We start from the raw sequence: 16,004 nt of genomic DNA on the forward strand, positions 1-16,004 counted from the left end.
GTCAAGTTCACCAGGACCCTTTCTCTCCGCTGCTGTCCCAGTTACTTTGGCTTCAGCATCATGGCATCCGGGCCACACTCAGAGATCAGAGAAACCAAACCTGGCCTGTTAGTGCAGTCACACAGAGGAAATCTGATTCCCAGATCTACTAAAACAACAACATCAAAAACAAACAAACAAAAGCACCTTACAAAATATATACTTCGACTGAATGTGTAAGGTGACTTTGACTGCTGATGAACTCACTCATCTTTTTTATGTCTTTGTTATGCTTTTTATTTTCAGATTTCCGGCTCTCAAATAAATGCCTGTTCATACACAATGTAAAAGAAACACAAAGCATAAATGATCCTATAATCCAAGCATATATTACGTTAACTAAATCAAAGCAGAGTGCATGTTACTTTTAGATTTGGCATCTGCTCTTCTTTTACTTCCCATCCAAAGTAACAAAAATGAAACTCCTGTCCAAACACATCATTCACAAAATGTGTTCTTTTTTCTTCTCCAACCACAGTCCACAGCTAGAAATACATGGATGATCCTTTAATAACATATGTCTTAAAGACTATAAACTTTAAAAAATCGTCAGATAAATACAGGTATACTTGTATGCACACCTTTATTAATTTTTAACAAATGACATGTCTAGCATTTTTTTTTTTTACTTACACCTCATGGAAATTAAGTGGGAGAAAAAGGAGATTAAGTAGTGGAATGAGGGGCAGACAGTGCTTAGAGCTAAAAGTCCATTTAGCTCATCCCTGCTAATATGATCCTGCATCTTGGATGGCATATAGAAGGTAAAAAGAACAGAGACAGACAGGCACAGAGCAAGCGAGCCTCGGCAATGGAAAGACACGTACTTAAGTTAAATGATCTGAAGACTGTATGGGCCGGAATCAGTGATAATGTCCTAAATGAAGGCCGTGAAACACGAAGGCACAGCACACAGCGGGAGATTCTGACTTGTGAGATACAAGGCACTTACCTGCTTTAGAACTTCAACCAAAACTAAACAAAAGATGAAGTCTACAGCTAGGTCCCGCCGCTCTAGTAGATAATCTCTTTCACGATGCTGCTCATCCCTGAAACAACAAGCCAACATGAGAACCACATGGGGCCTCCAGGTTCTAAAGTGGCTCCCGTGTAGAGGTTGGTTCGTGCTGTTTCCTACATTCCTCCCTAGCTCAAGTGTGCATGACTGAGTGCGTCTGTGGCCTGTGGGGGACGGGGGTTTATTCCCAGCACTGAATGCAATGGGGACTTTGCTTCAAAAACTACATGAATGGCATATTCTGTCATTTTTTTTTTACATTGACTCTTTAAATATGTGCCTCACTGTTCTATCTAATAGAATTTGTCCTAATAGAAGAATTGGCAAGAAGAAAAATACTTTAAGTTTCATCAGAAAACCTAGTAGGGCTTCATATTTCATTGGTAGCTTTTTGTTGTTATAGGACGGCCACTTGTTTGTTTCCTGACCACCCAGCAGCTCAGACCCCAGAAATAATCACACAGAAACTACATTACTTAAATCACTGCTTGGCCCATTAGCTCTAGCTTCTTATCGGCTAACTCTTACATCTTAATAGAACCCATCTCCATTAATCATTGTATAGTCACATGGCTGTGGCTTACCGGCTAAAGTTCTGGTGTCTTTCTCTGGCGGGGCTACATGGCTTCTCTCTAACTCCTCCTTCTTTCTCCCAGCATTCAGTCTAGTTTTCCCCACCTACCTCTATTCCCTGTGCAGGCCCAAGACAGTTTCTTTACTAACCAATGGTATTCATGCATGCAGAGGGGAATCCCACAGCATTTTGTTGTTACTGTTGTTATGAACTAAGCAAAAGTACTAACTCTTCTAGATGAAAACACAATGTGGGGTAACTTTCTCACACACCTAAGGTGAATCTTTACATGGGACACACACCAAAGTATAGTACTAAGCTGCCAGCCGTCACCTGAATGATGATGTTCTATGTAACCCAAGATCCTTTGGGAAGTTTGGAGACAGAAGACAAGCTCTTTGGGTACCAATTCTTTCGTTCTCACTGTACTGCAGGGCTTCCCTGTACAAACAAGCTGGGCTTTCTCAAAGTTGGCACCACACCTTAACTGTCTTTACCAGCTCCGCACTGAATTCTGGGATGACTCTCCTGAGATCTCTTTCTGCTGACTATCCCAGTGTGGATACCCCAAGCCTTCATCAGATACAATAGATGATTAAAGTGTAAGCATGACTCACCTTCATTCTTACTGCCACACACATGGGCATAAACTCAACCTATACTGTTTCTAACTAAAGTAATCCATGCTCGGCAGCCACATGACACAATCTCCGCTTGATAACACTATCAATCCCTCAAGCGCAGGTAAAATGAAGTTCACCAAACCACTTACCCCTTAGATTTCGTGCTAGACCTAGGCCTGTACTCGTAGGGTTCATCTTCAGTTCCGTTCTGGCGTCGGTACCAGTCAAACAAGGTTCGGAGTAAGGAAGGGAGACAGTGCTCGGCTACAGAGCTCATAGAGCTTATCAACTGAAACGCAAGACAGAGCCAAGTGTAACAACAGAAAACAGCAGTGGGCAGCCGCCGCCCAGCTCCACAAACCCCCACCTGGACACGCATGGAGACAGGAACTTATATAAAACGAGTCACAGAGCTAAAAGATGAGCCAAGGCTTTGGCCATGTGATGAAATAAAACTCAGCTTAAGCTTTAGCCACAATTAAACTTTATCCCAAACCATCCAGTTTAGCTCAGTAGCTTGCCATCTTTGGGCGGCCACATGCCGTTTGTGTGTGTAAGATCAAGCGTGTCTGCTACGCCACTGGTTACGCTTGTGGCGATCCCCAGAGAGCAGCGAAGTACACGGGTGAACCACTGCTTCCTTTCATAAGCGTTCTACCCACACCTTCAAAGCATTTCTGCTCCTGCCCCACCCGCCTGTCAATGCTTATATGAACGAGACTCCAAAACATTACAGTTTCCGGCTGATAAGATTTGGAGACAAAGAAGATTACACTGCGTGAGGACGGTGGAAAAGGCTCCGTCTTATCATGTACTATGGTGACACGGAAGAACTATAATTATTCTGATATCCACAAAATAACACGGCAGAGCCACGGCAAGAACAAATTCTTGTGACCAGGACACATGAATGGATGCTATAACGATGTGTTGAATGTGGCACCTGCTAAAATGTGGTGTGTCCCTGATGCTCTCTGAATGCCCTGGTTTGTATCTGCAATGTCCCTTGAAGGCTCGGGTATCAAAGGGTTAGTGCCTGGCTCAGGCTGGTATGGGAAATGGCAGGAAATGGATCGCCTGGGGGCAGGCTCTTGAAGGGAATGTTGGGATTGTGGCCCCTTCCACAATCTGAACCATCACAAGCTACCAAGGCTATACTGTGCCTTCACAGGCAGGAAGCAACAAGATCAAGTCGCCATGAACTGCAACTTCTGATACAAGGCTTTCTCCCATCCAAGTCAATTACCTTGGGTTCTTTGTCACGGCACAGAAAGCTGAGTAACACCAAATTCGAGGGAAATGCCATTGGCTTCTCCCTTGACTAAACCCAACTTTCCTAGACTAGGTAAAATGAGTAGCCCCCAGGTCACGTGTCATTGAGGATTCCAAGGAATTTCTATATCCGATTCTACCCACTGCCTCAAAAACTAACATTTTAAAATGAGCATGTAGTCAAGCATGCTCCATGAACCACTGTCGATTTATCTAAGCAAGCTGCAGAAGAGTAGTCCAGAGCTCCTTCAGTCCTGTGGCCATAGGAAGTCTTTTAACGAAGAGAAAGTGGTATCTCTAAAATTTAAATAAATTCCCTAGTGTTTCATGTTATTTATACACTTCAAAATAAAGTTTATCCAGGAAAAGAGAAAAGAATGGCATAGTTTACTTAATTCTATGGTCTTCTTTTTGTTACTGAGGCCCTGTAAGCCTCTTCATGATTTCTAACTTCTGCTGGATTCCATTTATATATAGTATATAGTAATCTATATAGCCTATAGATTACTATAATTGGATATGTTTTGTAATATGGGAAATTCTTGTCAAAACAAGATCTTAATCCTATTGTTCATGTGCTTTAAAAAAAATTACATTTTGCTAAACTGAGCAGTGTGGCTCAAATAAGACTTCGTTTAGTATCTAAGAAAGAAGAAGGAAACATCATCTGTTCTGCCAAACACACTAAAACAGCTCAGATCACACACAACACTGTTCCTGTTAACAAACACACTAAAACAGCTCAGATCACACACAACACTGTTCCTTTAGCAAACCATTTGGCACTCATTTGAGGACTTTAATGACCATTTGCATTAAAAACAAAAAACAAAACCCAGAAAACTTTCCTGAAAATGGCACTGTCAGAGTTCAAACGCTGGTTATGCGCTCACTGAGGAAGCCAGATGCTAGTGTTCTCATTACTTCTGTAGTAGAGCAAGCCCCCAAAGGACTGAGAAACTAGGAGTTCCCTTCCTGTGTGGAGTTTCTCTGTAGGCCAGCGTCTACTCGCTCAAGGCATATGGAAAAGTGTCTTAGGGAACGGGTTGGAAACGCCAGTGCTCTACTGTAGAGCCCTCTCTTGGTGATGAAGGTTTAAAAAACTGTGGTCGGATCCAGCAGCACAGGACTTTCGCGAGTCCCAGTCAGAAGTCCTAAAAGTCTGCTTTATCTGATCAGTTGATCAAGTCTCAGCGTTCACTTCCTTTTCCTAGACACATTATTTTGGAAGGCAGCCATGCTCGCCACTATAATACCAATGAATCAGTAGAGACGGGGCTTTGAATAAAGGGTCCATGAGTCTTGGCGACACCAGATGTTATCATAAATAATCAACATGTAATAAAATGAATATGGTACAAAGACATGTGAGCCAACAAGGGACAGAATTAATAAAAGAACATTTTAGATACTGAAATTCTATATACAGGTTTCCAAGAACCATGACAGGTGAAAATATGTTAAAGATTAAAAGGTAATGTTAAATTATTAATGTTAAAATGTAAGGTAGCATAATGTAAAAGTTCCAGATCCCTAGGCTAGGAATGGTGGCACATTATCTTTTAATCTCCACATTTGAAAAGCAGAGACCCTTGGATCTCATAGAGTTCAAGGCCAGCCCGGTCTACACAGTGAGAACCTGTCTCCAAGAAAGAAACAAACAAATAGTAGAAAAAAACTGGTCCATAAAATGAGCTGGAAGGATTTAGTTAGCTCCCTGGGAAGACTTTCAAAGGCATGTTAAAGACATCAGCATTGAAAAGCAACACGTCTTGATGGGCTAAGTAGACAAAAGTCAAGCCAGTTAGTTCACTGCTCAATTTTGGGAGAACCTAACCTACCATTTAGGAATAAACAGGATCACTACACAGGACGAAAGACTTTTTCAATGGGGGACACGTGCAAGCTAGATTATTAGAACAGACACAATTCCCCAAAGAAAGAGTGTTCCCCGCAAATGACAGTACCTGGTCAAACTGTAGATCTTCACCCCTCTGAAGAGATCTAGATAACAGCTTCTCCTGTAAGTAAAACACAAACAATACAGTTTAAATACAAAACACTAGGAGGCCTCCATGTGATCAGCAATTTAGACTTCACAGTTCATTTTGCTTGTGGTCACTTTCCAGTAGGTCACTTTAAAGAAAGGAAAGCCTCACCAAGCAGATGACTCCAATACTGTCATGCACGGGACGTCACAGCCCTCTCTAGACAGCACTATTTATGACAAACGATTCTTTGACTAAAAAAAATGAAAGTTTAGCGGGGCAGTGGTGGTGTACAACGTTAATCCCAGGACTGGGGAGGCAGGGCAGGTGGATCTTTGTGAGTTCAAGGCCAGCCTGGTCTACAGAGTGAGTTCTAGGACAGTCAGGGCTATAAAGAGAAACCTGGTCTCAAAAAGAAAAAAAAAAAGAAAGTTCAACAAAGGACCTATTTAAAATGGCATCATTATGTTTTTATTAGTATGTTCGCTTGTTCAACCAGTGCTGACTAGGTTGGGAATACAGTCCAGGGGTAGGACAACTGTGTGGGAGGCCATCAGTATGGGGGGGGTGGTGGAGAAGGCAGGAGGGAGTTTGGGACCAACTTGAACTATACAGTAAACTCAAGGCCAGTGTAGTTTATGGAGCACAAATTGAGTCCGGTCTCAAGGGAGAGGGGGTAGGGAACATAAGTGCTTATGAATGGCATCCTCATACAGCAAGGTGACCACGACCTATGAGGCCAGGTAGCTCGATTTGAAAGCTGTCTGGAGGACTTGAGAGCTCTGTGCTTTGCTTTTCTCATTTGAAAAAAAAAAAATCAAACAAATAAACATAATAGTAAGTGCTGCTTTCAGAAAAGAGCTAGTTTAAGGTGGGGTGGCGCGGACTGTCTAGTTCTATGGCTGAAATTGTTTAGAGAAACAGTGGTGGGTAGGCTGCCTGCGAGCCACTGCTCTAGAAAATGTGTTTATTGCCCCTCCCTCCCCAAAACATGATTTAGGTGTACATACGCTGCTAAGTCAGTTTTCCTCGGTGTATAATTTATTCCCTCTTCGAGGAGGGCTGGTGGAGGTATAGGCATTTTGTACATCAACTCTATTTTTAAAAACAGATTTATTATTTTATAATTTATTTATCTTTAATTTTATGTGCATTGGTGTTTTGCCTGCATGTATGTCTGCGTGAGGGTGTCAGAAGTCTTGGAACTGCAGTAACAGGCAGGTGTGAGCTGCCATGTGGGTGCTGGGAATTGAACCCAGGTCCTCTAGAAGAACAGCCAGTGCTCTTCATTGCTGAGCCACTTATTTTATGTGTGTATTTGCACATGAGTGCAGGAGCAAACAGAGGTCAGAGGTGTGAAAGCCCCCAGACTAGGCTTTACAGGCAATTCGACCTCGGCTAGCTCTCCCTCCGGGGGATGTCTCTGGCCTGTGCAAGCACCTTCACTCACGTGCACATGCCTACACACAGACACATACCAACGAAATGGAAATAAGTCTTAAAGATGTGCAGGATTCGTTAATTCTGTATCTTGACAACTGCAGTTGGTTAGAACACATCAAGAATAAACCCAGTCACCAATAATGCATCAATGCCGCACTGAAGAAATCAAGGCACCACCAGCAAACCCAGCCTGAAATTCTCCACTGTCGTCTCCCTCTGTCTTCCATCAGCCCGGCTGTCTGCTGTATGAGTCTGAATCTGTGCCTGCCTGAAGGCTGTCTTGTGACTCTGTCCCCATGCCTGTGTTTTGTTGGATCTGTGTGTGCATAGGCGTGCTCCAAACAAAGAACCTCACTCTGTATTTACTGAACAGCGCAGAAAGCGTCACATGGTGAAGGGATGAGGGACATCGTTCAAAAGTCTTGAACAGAGTTTCCAAGGGATTAAGTTACTGACTCTAACTGGCCACAACTGACCGAAATAACAACAGTATTACAAGCATCCCTGTTTATCAAACACTAGCAGTATCTTGTGTTCAATATTTATGGTAGATATTCATTTATGAGAAATTTTTTGGCTTATTTGCTGTTTCCCACAAATGTTTTATCAGAACACTAGTTTATTACTGAGGGTCAGGGGCATGAGAGAGTACAAACTTAAGATTGTATCTATGCATTAGCTTAGGGAAACCCAAGGCAAGGAAGGTTGGCTGTTACACTCTTCCCTTCAAGGCAGGTTAAAGAGGCTGAACACACAGTAGGACAGCAGTCCTAAGTCTTATTATTAACTCTAACTGTGAGGTCCAGTGAAAGTTCCAGTCTCTCAGAATGGAAGAAACAGTTTCAGAATATCGTATTCCCCAACAGTGAGAAGCAAAAAGTTACAAAAGGATGTCAACTAAGATGAGTAAAGACCACAGTTTCTTCTACTGTTTAAGAACAACAAAGACAACAATACCTTCCAACCAATTAGAAGAATTTACTATAATTGCTAAGCAAAAGAAAGGAATGTCTTAATGTTGAGTGAATTTGAACTGAACTATTTAGACAGGCGTTTCCTATCTAAAACTTTCCGGATTCCAGTAATGTTCGTTTTATATATTTAGACTAGGTGTTCAGTATAAGAGAGGCTGATAGCATACATCAAAAGGTTTTACACCGGAGCTGGGGATATAGCTCTGTGGTATAGAGTGTGTGCTTCCCACACACACAGCCCTGGATGTGATGCCTGACACCACCAAAAGGAAGCAGGATGCTCCAAGCCTGAGAACACGCGCAAGGAGCTCACGGTTAACGAAAGGAAATCATTTTCTTCCAGGGTGTAGCCTCTGGTACGGTGCCCGTGCTCCTGTAAGCAGCTCTAAGGAAACTCACTGGGTTATTAATAAAAACAAAAATATGAAAGCAAAGGGGAGATTAGTTTGGAGGAGGAAGGATTAGTTATGGAGAACGGGACAAAAGGGCAGTGCGGAGTGAGAATGACCAAAAGACATCATGATGGGGTACAGATGAAGACGGTATGATGAGACCAGTATTGTGTATAGTTAATATATACCAGTAAAACATAAGACTACAAAAACGAAAGTCTGTGACTGTTTAGATTTTGCCATAAAAGTTTACCACCTATGATATAAGGCAGGAAGTATATTACAGAAATGTTAATTTGTTCTTTCACAAAAATATAGTATTTGTTCTCTGAGGGAGAAATCTATATGATGGCTATATTTTGTGGACTGTATGCTTCAACAGACAAAGGACAAAAAAAGGGAGTTTTTTTCCCCCTCTTTATTCTGTCTTGCTTCGCTCCCACTGTGTGCATTGTCCATGCTCTAGCCCTAGATTCTAAAAGCCAGGCACTATGATGTATTGGGGATATAAATTAGGGAAAACAATGAGTCCCCACCTTCAATGATGTATGTTCCTGCCTTGGGCCACCAGTCACCCCGTCCAGCGGCATGCTGAGTGCCTTATACTCTGGAGATTCAACCACGAAAAAACCAGAAGTGATCCCCACTCTCACGCAGCTGACCACAAACTGAGAGCACAGCAGGAATCCATGTGAAGAACAGGTAAGGATGGGAGGGGACAGATTTCAGAAATGACTGAGGAGACAATGACATCTGAGCCCAGCCACAGGGAAGATTGCTGGTAGGAAGTGAAGGAAAGGTAACCCAGGTGACGTTCTTGGGCTTCAAAGGGCTCAGGACTTGGAGAACTGGGGTATCCCCAAAAGAACCACCAAAGGGCTCAGGACTTGAAGAACTGGGGTATTCCAAAAGAACCAGAGTGAAGACAAAACCAAGAGGGTTGGAGATGCAGCACAGTGCTGACCCATCAGGCACAAAACCCAGGATGCAACTTCCAAATCCACATAAACCAGAGGATGCATACCTCAAGGATGCCCTTTAGATGAGGCAGGAGGATCAGAAGTTCAAGATCATTGCTGTCTACATATGGAGCTCTGTAGCTCCATATGTAGCTCCATGAAGTCAGTCTGGAAGGCATGAGATCTTCTCTCAGTGGGGGCTGGGGAAAGGGCTGGCTGGACAAGTGTTTTGAAGGAGTGTCTGAATGAGCTTTAGAGTCTCCTTCAGACCCACCTAAATTTGGGGGGTAGTAATACTTTCACAGTAGACACAGGGCACCTGTCTTCCTTAGCAAAGGACAAAATGGAGAGGTCCCAGCTGTGAGAATACAGCTGTAGATGAGGTCTCACCCCAAAGACGGGTGATTAATTACAGCCAAGCCCCCACCACGCTGGCTGTGGTGGGCTGAACAAGAATGGAACACACCGGCTCCTATATCAGAAGAGACACTATTAGAGACAGTTTGGAGGTGTGGCTTTTTGGAGAAGGTGTGGCGTTGTTGGAGAAGTATGCCACTGGAAATGGGCTTGAGGGTTCAAAAACCTATGCCAGGCCCCGTCTCTGTCTCTCTCTCTCACTCTCTGATTAGGACGCAGCTCTCAAGTGCTTCTTCAGCACCATGTCTGCCATGCTTGACCGTGCTCCTCACTATGATAATGAACCAAGCCTCTGAAACCGTAAGCAAGGTCCCAATTACTACTTTCCTTTATGAGAGTTGCCATGGTCTTCACAGGCCTCTTCAAAGTAGGAACAAGGACTCAGAACACTATCCAAAACCAAAACTGTCCCATTCAGGATACTGCAGGTCCTCCCATGAGACCCTGAGTGGCCTCTAGAGGAAGAGCTGACAGAGCCCATCCCAGTGACTACATGGGAAGAGCGCGCGCGCGCGCGCGTGCGTGCGTGTGTGTGTGTGTGTGTGCGCGCGTGCCATCTGCACCCCCAGTGCTACCTCACCAACTAACATCCCAAAGCTAAGCCTGTTCTCTTAACGACCAGGCTGCCTTACACAAATCCAATCACCTCGCTTCATTTAATTCCGACTGTCTGTGTACTTGGCAACGGTATGTCTACTCGGTCCTTATGATATCAGCCTTCTTTCAGCTTCAAGGTCGAAGATGCCAACAATCCCCATCTCTTAGGAGATCTCCAGAAGAATTCCCAACCACCAATCAAGCCACTTCACGTGGCCAGATCGCCAGTAACTCTAATACACTCAAACGAAAAATGCTCTTCTTCACCTAAGGGCTTCAAGAGAGAGCCAAGTCAGGGCACTGCCACCTTCTAAGATCCCAAACAACTGCCACTCTTAACTAACTCCAGGGCTGCTCCTGCTTAATCCACCTCAAATGCCACTGAGTCTGCTACTGCTCTCTCTTCTGCTTTTAAGGTCCTGGTTCACAGCAGCCCAAACGATGAACGATTGTCTCCTTGCGTAGCTGGCTGTGCTCTCTCTCACGAGCCCGGTCTCTTAACTGCAGGATCTTACCCACACATTTATTTTTGGCAGTGCTCCTCATCACAGCCCCTGATCACTTTTCATGTAACATCAGTGTAGAGATGTGTAACGTCAGCTACGGTGGCTCACGTCTCCAATCCTCGCACTCGGAAAGCACAGTTGGGTCAGGGGTTCAGGGTCATCTCTGGCAACAAGGCAAGTTCAAGGCCAACCTGAACCACGTGAGACCCTGATTCAAAAATCATAATTCAAAGAATGAGATGCTCACTAGGGTAAGTTTGCTATAGCCTTTACACCAATCTGTAGAACAGTCCAGCTTCTCTTTCCGGTCTTGTTAGGTTTTACTGAGCCACGCGATTTCCACCTGTGCAGCCACGTCTTTCCCTTACTTACCTCTAAGAATTTATCAGAGCGGATTCTGAAGCCACTGCTGCTGTCAGGATCAGCACTTTACAACAATCCTAGCCCTTAAATGTGTTCAAGGCTATTATTCCCTTTCAAAAATTCGTATTATACCAGCTAATGCAAAAGTTAAAAAAAAAAAGAAAGAAAGAAATGAGATTTATAGACAGTTCTACTCACCAAGGGTTCGGCCATTACAACTTCAATTTTCTTTTCAGCTTGAACAGCAAATTCTGCAAAGAGGCTCTTGATGACATATTCACCAGGCTTGACATCGGGGTCAATCGTGATGTTTGACATGATGCTCTTCTTTCTTCCCGAAGTGGGATGCAGGCTGGAGGCAGCGCAGAACTTATTCACTTTGCTGACTGGAGCTGAAGCTAAAAGTCAGAGAAACAAAAGAGCCCTGTATGAATAACCGGCTCCGCAGAGCCTACTCCATCCACCTCACGGAACTCGCACTGCGCCAACCCCTCCCCATCTCCGTTCTCCCTGAATCCCTTTCCAGGCTTGCTGCTCTAACATCTGCCTAGCCCCATGCCGTGTTTACTATGCACTGCAATTTCTCCACTTTGTTCAGGTGACTTCCAAAACGTCAGGCATTCTCATCTGCTCTGTGTGGGCCTAGATGATTCCTCTGAACCTAGAAGTACCTGGCACACCGCAGGTGCATGACAAATACTTATTGAATAACTGGACTCTGGTCAGATGGTCCAGAGAAGTGGTTCTCAACCTGGGGGTCGCGACCCCTTTGGCAAACCTCTATCTCCAAAAATATTTACATTATGATTCTTAATAACAGCAAATTCACAGTTATAAAGCAGCAACAAAAATAATTTTATGGTGGGGGGGAGGTCACCACAACACGAGGAACTGTGTTAAAGGGCTGAAGCATCAGCAAGGTTGAGAACCACTGTGCTAGAGTAATGAAGAAAATTAAAGAGAAAGCAAAACAAGTACATGAAACAGGAGCGGGATTGGGAGCCGAAAGGTGATACCTCAGGAAGCATGCGCAGGAAAGCTGAAGAAGCCACACCTAGGCGCAGGCCTAGACGATGGAAAGAGGAGCAGAACAAAGCAGTGGGGACTGAACACATGTGGACAGATGGACAAGGGCGGGCCTGGGGTGGAGGGGGATGAGAGGAGGGTCAGCCCGCGAAACACAGAGGGCCCTTTAGGACCCCGTGAAGAACCTTTCACAGTGGGGAGGGGTGGGATCTGACTTGTCCCTGTAAACCTCTCTGGCTCCTCTGGAGAAGGAGTCTGAGAAACCCAGACACGGCACCAGGGATGCCAGCCCAGAAATCCAAGTGAGATGACCGAGCTTGGTACAGAGGATGTGGAAAGGAAAGGCTCTGGGCTTTGTCTAGTTCCTGTGCTGCTGATGTGAGGTGCAGGAACCAACAGTAACTCACAGTATCTCAATGACCGTCTCAGAGGACGCTGGGCCGTCTAACTCAGACAATGTGCTCTCTGGAAGGAGTAAGGCCTATGGGGGCTGGAAGGAAACCCTGCAAGCCTACCTCACAACTGCCTATAACTCAACCGGTCACGTCCTTCTACCCAGCCTGAGGCTTAATACAAACTACTCTACAGCAGCAGGCATGACTTCTCCTGGCCTGGCATGCCCACACAGAAGTCTGTGCTTCTCTTCTACCAACTCATCTCCAGCTCCTGTCCTCTCCATAGAAGGGGCTGTCATTGGATTAACTCCGTCCCTAAAACGGGGAAGCAGAACACAGTGACTCAAACACTGAATAGCTATGAATGTATATATTACGATATGAAATTTGCCCCAAAAGATATTGATTCAAAGCCTAAATTGCATTTTTAGGTCAAAGAAGAACTGAGTCTAAGTGGGGCATTGAATGCCTGCAATTCCGCACTCACAAGGCTGAAGGAGTCAGGGTCATGAGTTTGAGACCAGTGGGGTGGGAAAGCGGTCGCTAAGCCAGCCTGTGCCACACAGTGATGGAGGTGGGGGAGGGCATCTCAAAAAATTTAAAAAAAAAACCTGCTCTATAAAATACAGCATGGGAGAATTTACTTGCAAAATAAATTTTCCAAAAATATTGCAATAATCTACAAACTGCTAATATCGAACCAAAAAACAAACACCTTTTATTAGCACCAAGTCAAAACACATTTTGTATTCTAGAATTAAAATTGTATCATAAAAACAATCCACGAGAAAAATTCGCAGTCCCTGGAACAGAGCACACATTATTCCAACAACGACCTGCTTGTCTCCGACGCGTCACGGCCCAACATTGTGCATTATCAAGGAGGGAACCCGTCAACAAGTGTCACTGTGGAAATAGCTGCAGATCTTAAATTTCTAGAAATTATTTTTGGCCCCGTAAGAGCCGCAGACACTTGTCATCTTAAACGGCCGTCACTGCGGTCTACTCGCTTCGAACGGTACCGTGGTAAAAGGTCTAAGACAGCGGATCTCAACCTGTGCATCGCGCCCCTGCATCACGCAGGATCAGATCCTGCATATTTTTACATTAGGGTTCAAAGCAGTAGCACAGTCATGATTATGAAGTAGCAATGAAATAATGTTACGGCTGGGGGTCACCACAACACGAGGAGCTAGCTGTACTAAAGGGTCCCAGCATCAGGAGGTTGAGAGCCTCTGCTCTCAGGGATCATGACGTGTGAAAGACACGTGTCAAGGAAATCAAAGTTCCGGGAAAAACTTCATTTCTACATTGAAAACTCAAAAATTTACGAATACCAAATGTTTATGATTAAGCACGTTAAAACAATATTTCAGTTTATCTTTTAGTGTGCTTTTAGCAAACGGTTGTTGTATTTACCTCAAAACAAGGGTGTGTGTGGGGGGAGGGGTCATCTGGTTGAAATGTCAGGCCATTTAACATCCTAATAACAGAGGGTTAGAAAAGAACCTAAATTTTGATAGCACAGTTAACGGAATGCTGCACGAGCAACTGAGATGATATGATCCAAAAACACGAAACAGCACGAAAAAAGTATACAAAAGACAACCTCAGATTTAAAACAACAACAACAACAAGAATATATTCACACAACCAAACTGGGAGGCAGGCAAATACTGCAGCATATCATACAGAGAATTGATCACTTTCATAGTCATTCACAAAGCACAAATGGATGACTTAGAAAACCACCAGTTCCTTCAAATAGACCACAGGGCAGAAGATAATGAGCAAGGGTAAGGGATACGTACGTAAGAGCCCAAGAAGCACAAAGTCATGCTCGGTTTTACTGATTTACTAGTAACAAGTAAGAACTAGACATTCGTCTTCTGTCAAAGTGCTGGGAGGGCCGGACAGAGCAAGCCATGGGGAGAAAGGCCGTAGGCGAAAGGTATCCTCCATGGCCTCGCCATCAGGTCCGGCCTTCCGTGCTTGGCTTTCTACCCTGACTTCCTCCAGGGATGGACTGTTTACTGTAAGCTGAAGTGAAATAAACCGTTTACCTATCCTCAAGTACCTTTTGGTCATGGTATTTTATCACATTAACAGAAACCCTAGCCAAGATACACATGACATTTGGCTGCTTGAGTTAAAATTTTTTTTGGGGGGGGGGGGTTTCGAGACAAGGTTTCTCTGTAGCTTTGAAGCCTGTCCTGGAACTAGCTCTTGCAGACCAGACTGGCCTCGAACGCCCAGAGATACGCCTGCCTCTGCCTCCCAAGTGCTGGGATTAAAGGCATGCGCCACCACCGCCCGGCAAGTTAATATTTTTTTAATATTAAATATTTTAAAAATTTAAAAAGGAACTTTATTCTAGTATTTAAATTTTTAATTATGTATGTCTGTTCATGCAGTGCTCAGTGAGGCCACTAGAGGGTGCTGCCTCCCCTGGAGCTGGAAATACAGATTGTTGTAAGTCAGCCAATAGAGGTGCTGGGAACTGAACTCATGTTCTCTGGATAAACTGAGTCATCTCTCCAGCCCAAACAATAATATTTCTCTACATGCAATTATAGAATCCTGTCCACGAAGGAATAAAAGCACATATGTTAAAGTGTAAGTCTTAAGAACATGGCCCAGACTTGAATCACAAACGGAAGAATCCAATGTCACATTAAACACTCTTGGAATATAAACCTATTGACCACAAATACCTATATTAGAATAAAGCAAGAATTAAATGTTTTATATCTAAGCACTTTTATTCTTTAGTTCATTCTCTATAGCACTGTGCTGATATAGTATACACAATAAAACAGCTGTCATGTTAATAAAACAAGAGTAAAAAGCAAATAAAAAGAGACATAGCCCTTGAACCATGTGTATCTGGGGTCATTCTAACAGTGGGCTCTGGGGCTGTTTGAACGCATGGCTTAGTAGGCAAAGGGCTTGTTCTCAGCCTGAGGACCAGACTTCAATCCCCAGCACCCACGTAATGCCAGGTATGGAGGTGTGTATCTGTGATGCCAGTTCTGGGGGTGGGCAGAGACAGCTGTGTCCCTGCAGCTCACTGGCAGGCCAGCCTCACCCAAATCAGGGCGCTCCAGGTTCAGTGAGAGACTTGCTCAAAAATAAGGTGGGAGGTAAGCTAGGAAGGTACCCAACACTGACCTCTGGTCTTCACACCCACATTCATGCACTCATGTACATGTATGCACGTGCGCGTGCGCGCGCGCACACACACACACACACAACATGCCCCTCTGTAGGTACAGGTTCATACACCTCAGATACATACAGTTCACACATTTATATAGGGATTTATGTGATGATGTGGGAATGATTTCTTATTAATAAAGAAACTGCCTAGGCCCATTTCATAGGCCAACCCTTAGGTAGGCGGAGAAAACAGAACAGG

At 44.2% G+C, this 16,004-nt stretch overlaps 1 protein-coding gene across 9 annotated transcripts in view; it reads right to left on the reverse strand.

Annotated features, from left to right (window-relative positions):
- Fryl (FRY like transcription coactivator) overlaps positions 1-16,004 on the reverse strand; it is a 219,096-nt gene that overhangs the window by 98,628 nt on the left and 104,464 nt on the right. For all 9 annotated transcript variants that reach the window (XM_026785301.1, XM_026785300.1, XM_026785299.1 and 6 more), the window contains 4 exons: positions 11,364-11,563; positions 5,494-5,547; positions 2,404-2,543; positions 992-1,088 (listed from right to left, as the gene is read on the reverse strand). In XM_026785301.1, coding sequence (XP_026641102.1) covers positions 992-1,088; positions 2,404-2,543; positions 5,494-5,547; positions 11,364-11,563 — 491 coding nt within the window. The remainder of the gene's footprint in view (positions 1-991; positions 1,089-2,403; positions 2,544-5,493; positions 5,548-11,363; positions 11,564-16,004) is intronic.

The sequence above is a fragment of the Microtus ochrogaster genome, linkage group LG1 (genome assembly GCF_000317375.1).
Source record: "Microtus ochrogaster isolate Prairie Vole_2 linkage group LG1, MicOch1.0, whole genome shotgun sequence".
In the NCBI taxonomy this organism is placed as follows: domain Eukaryota; kingdom Metazoa; phylum Chordata; class Mammalia; order Rodentia; family Cricetidae; genus Microtus; species Microtus ochrogaster.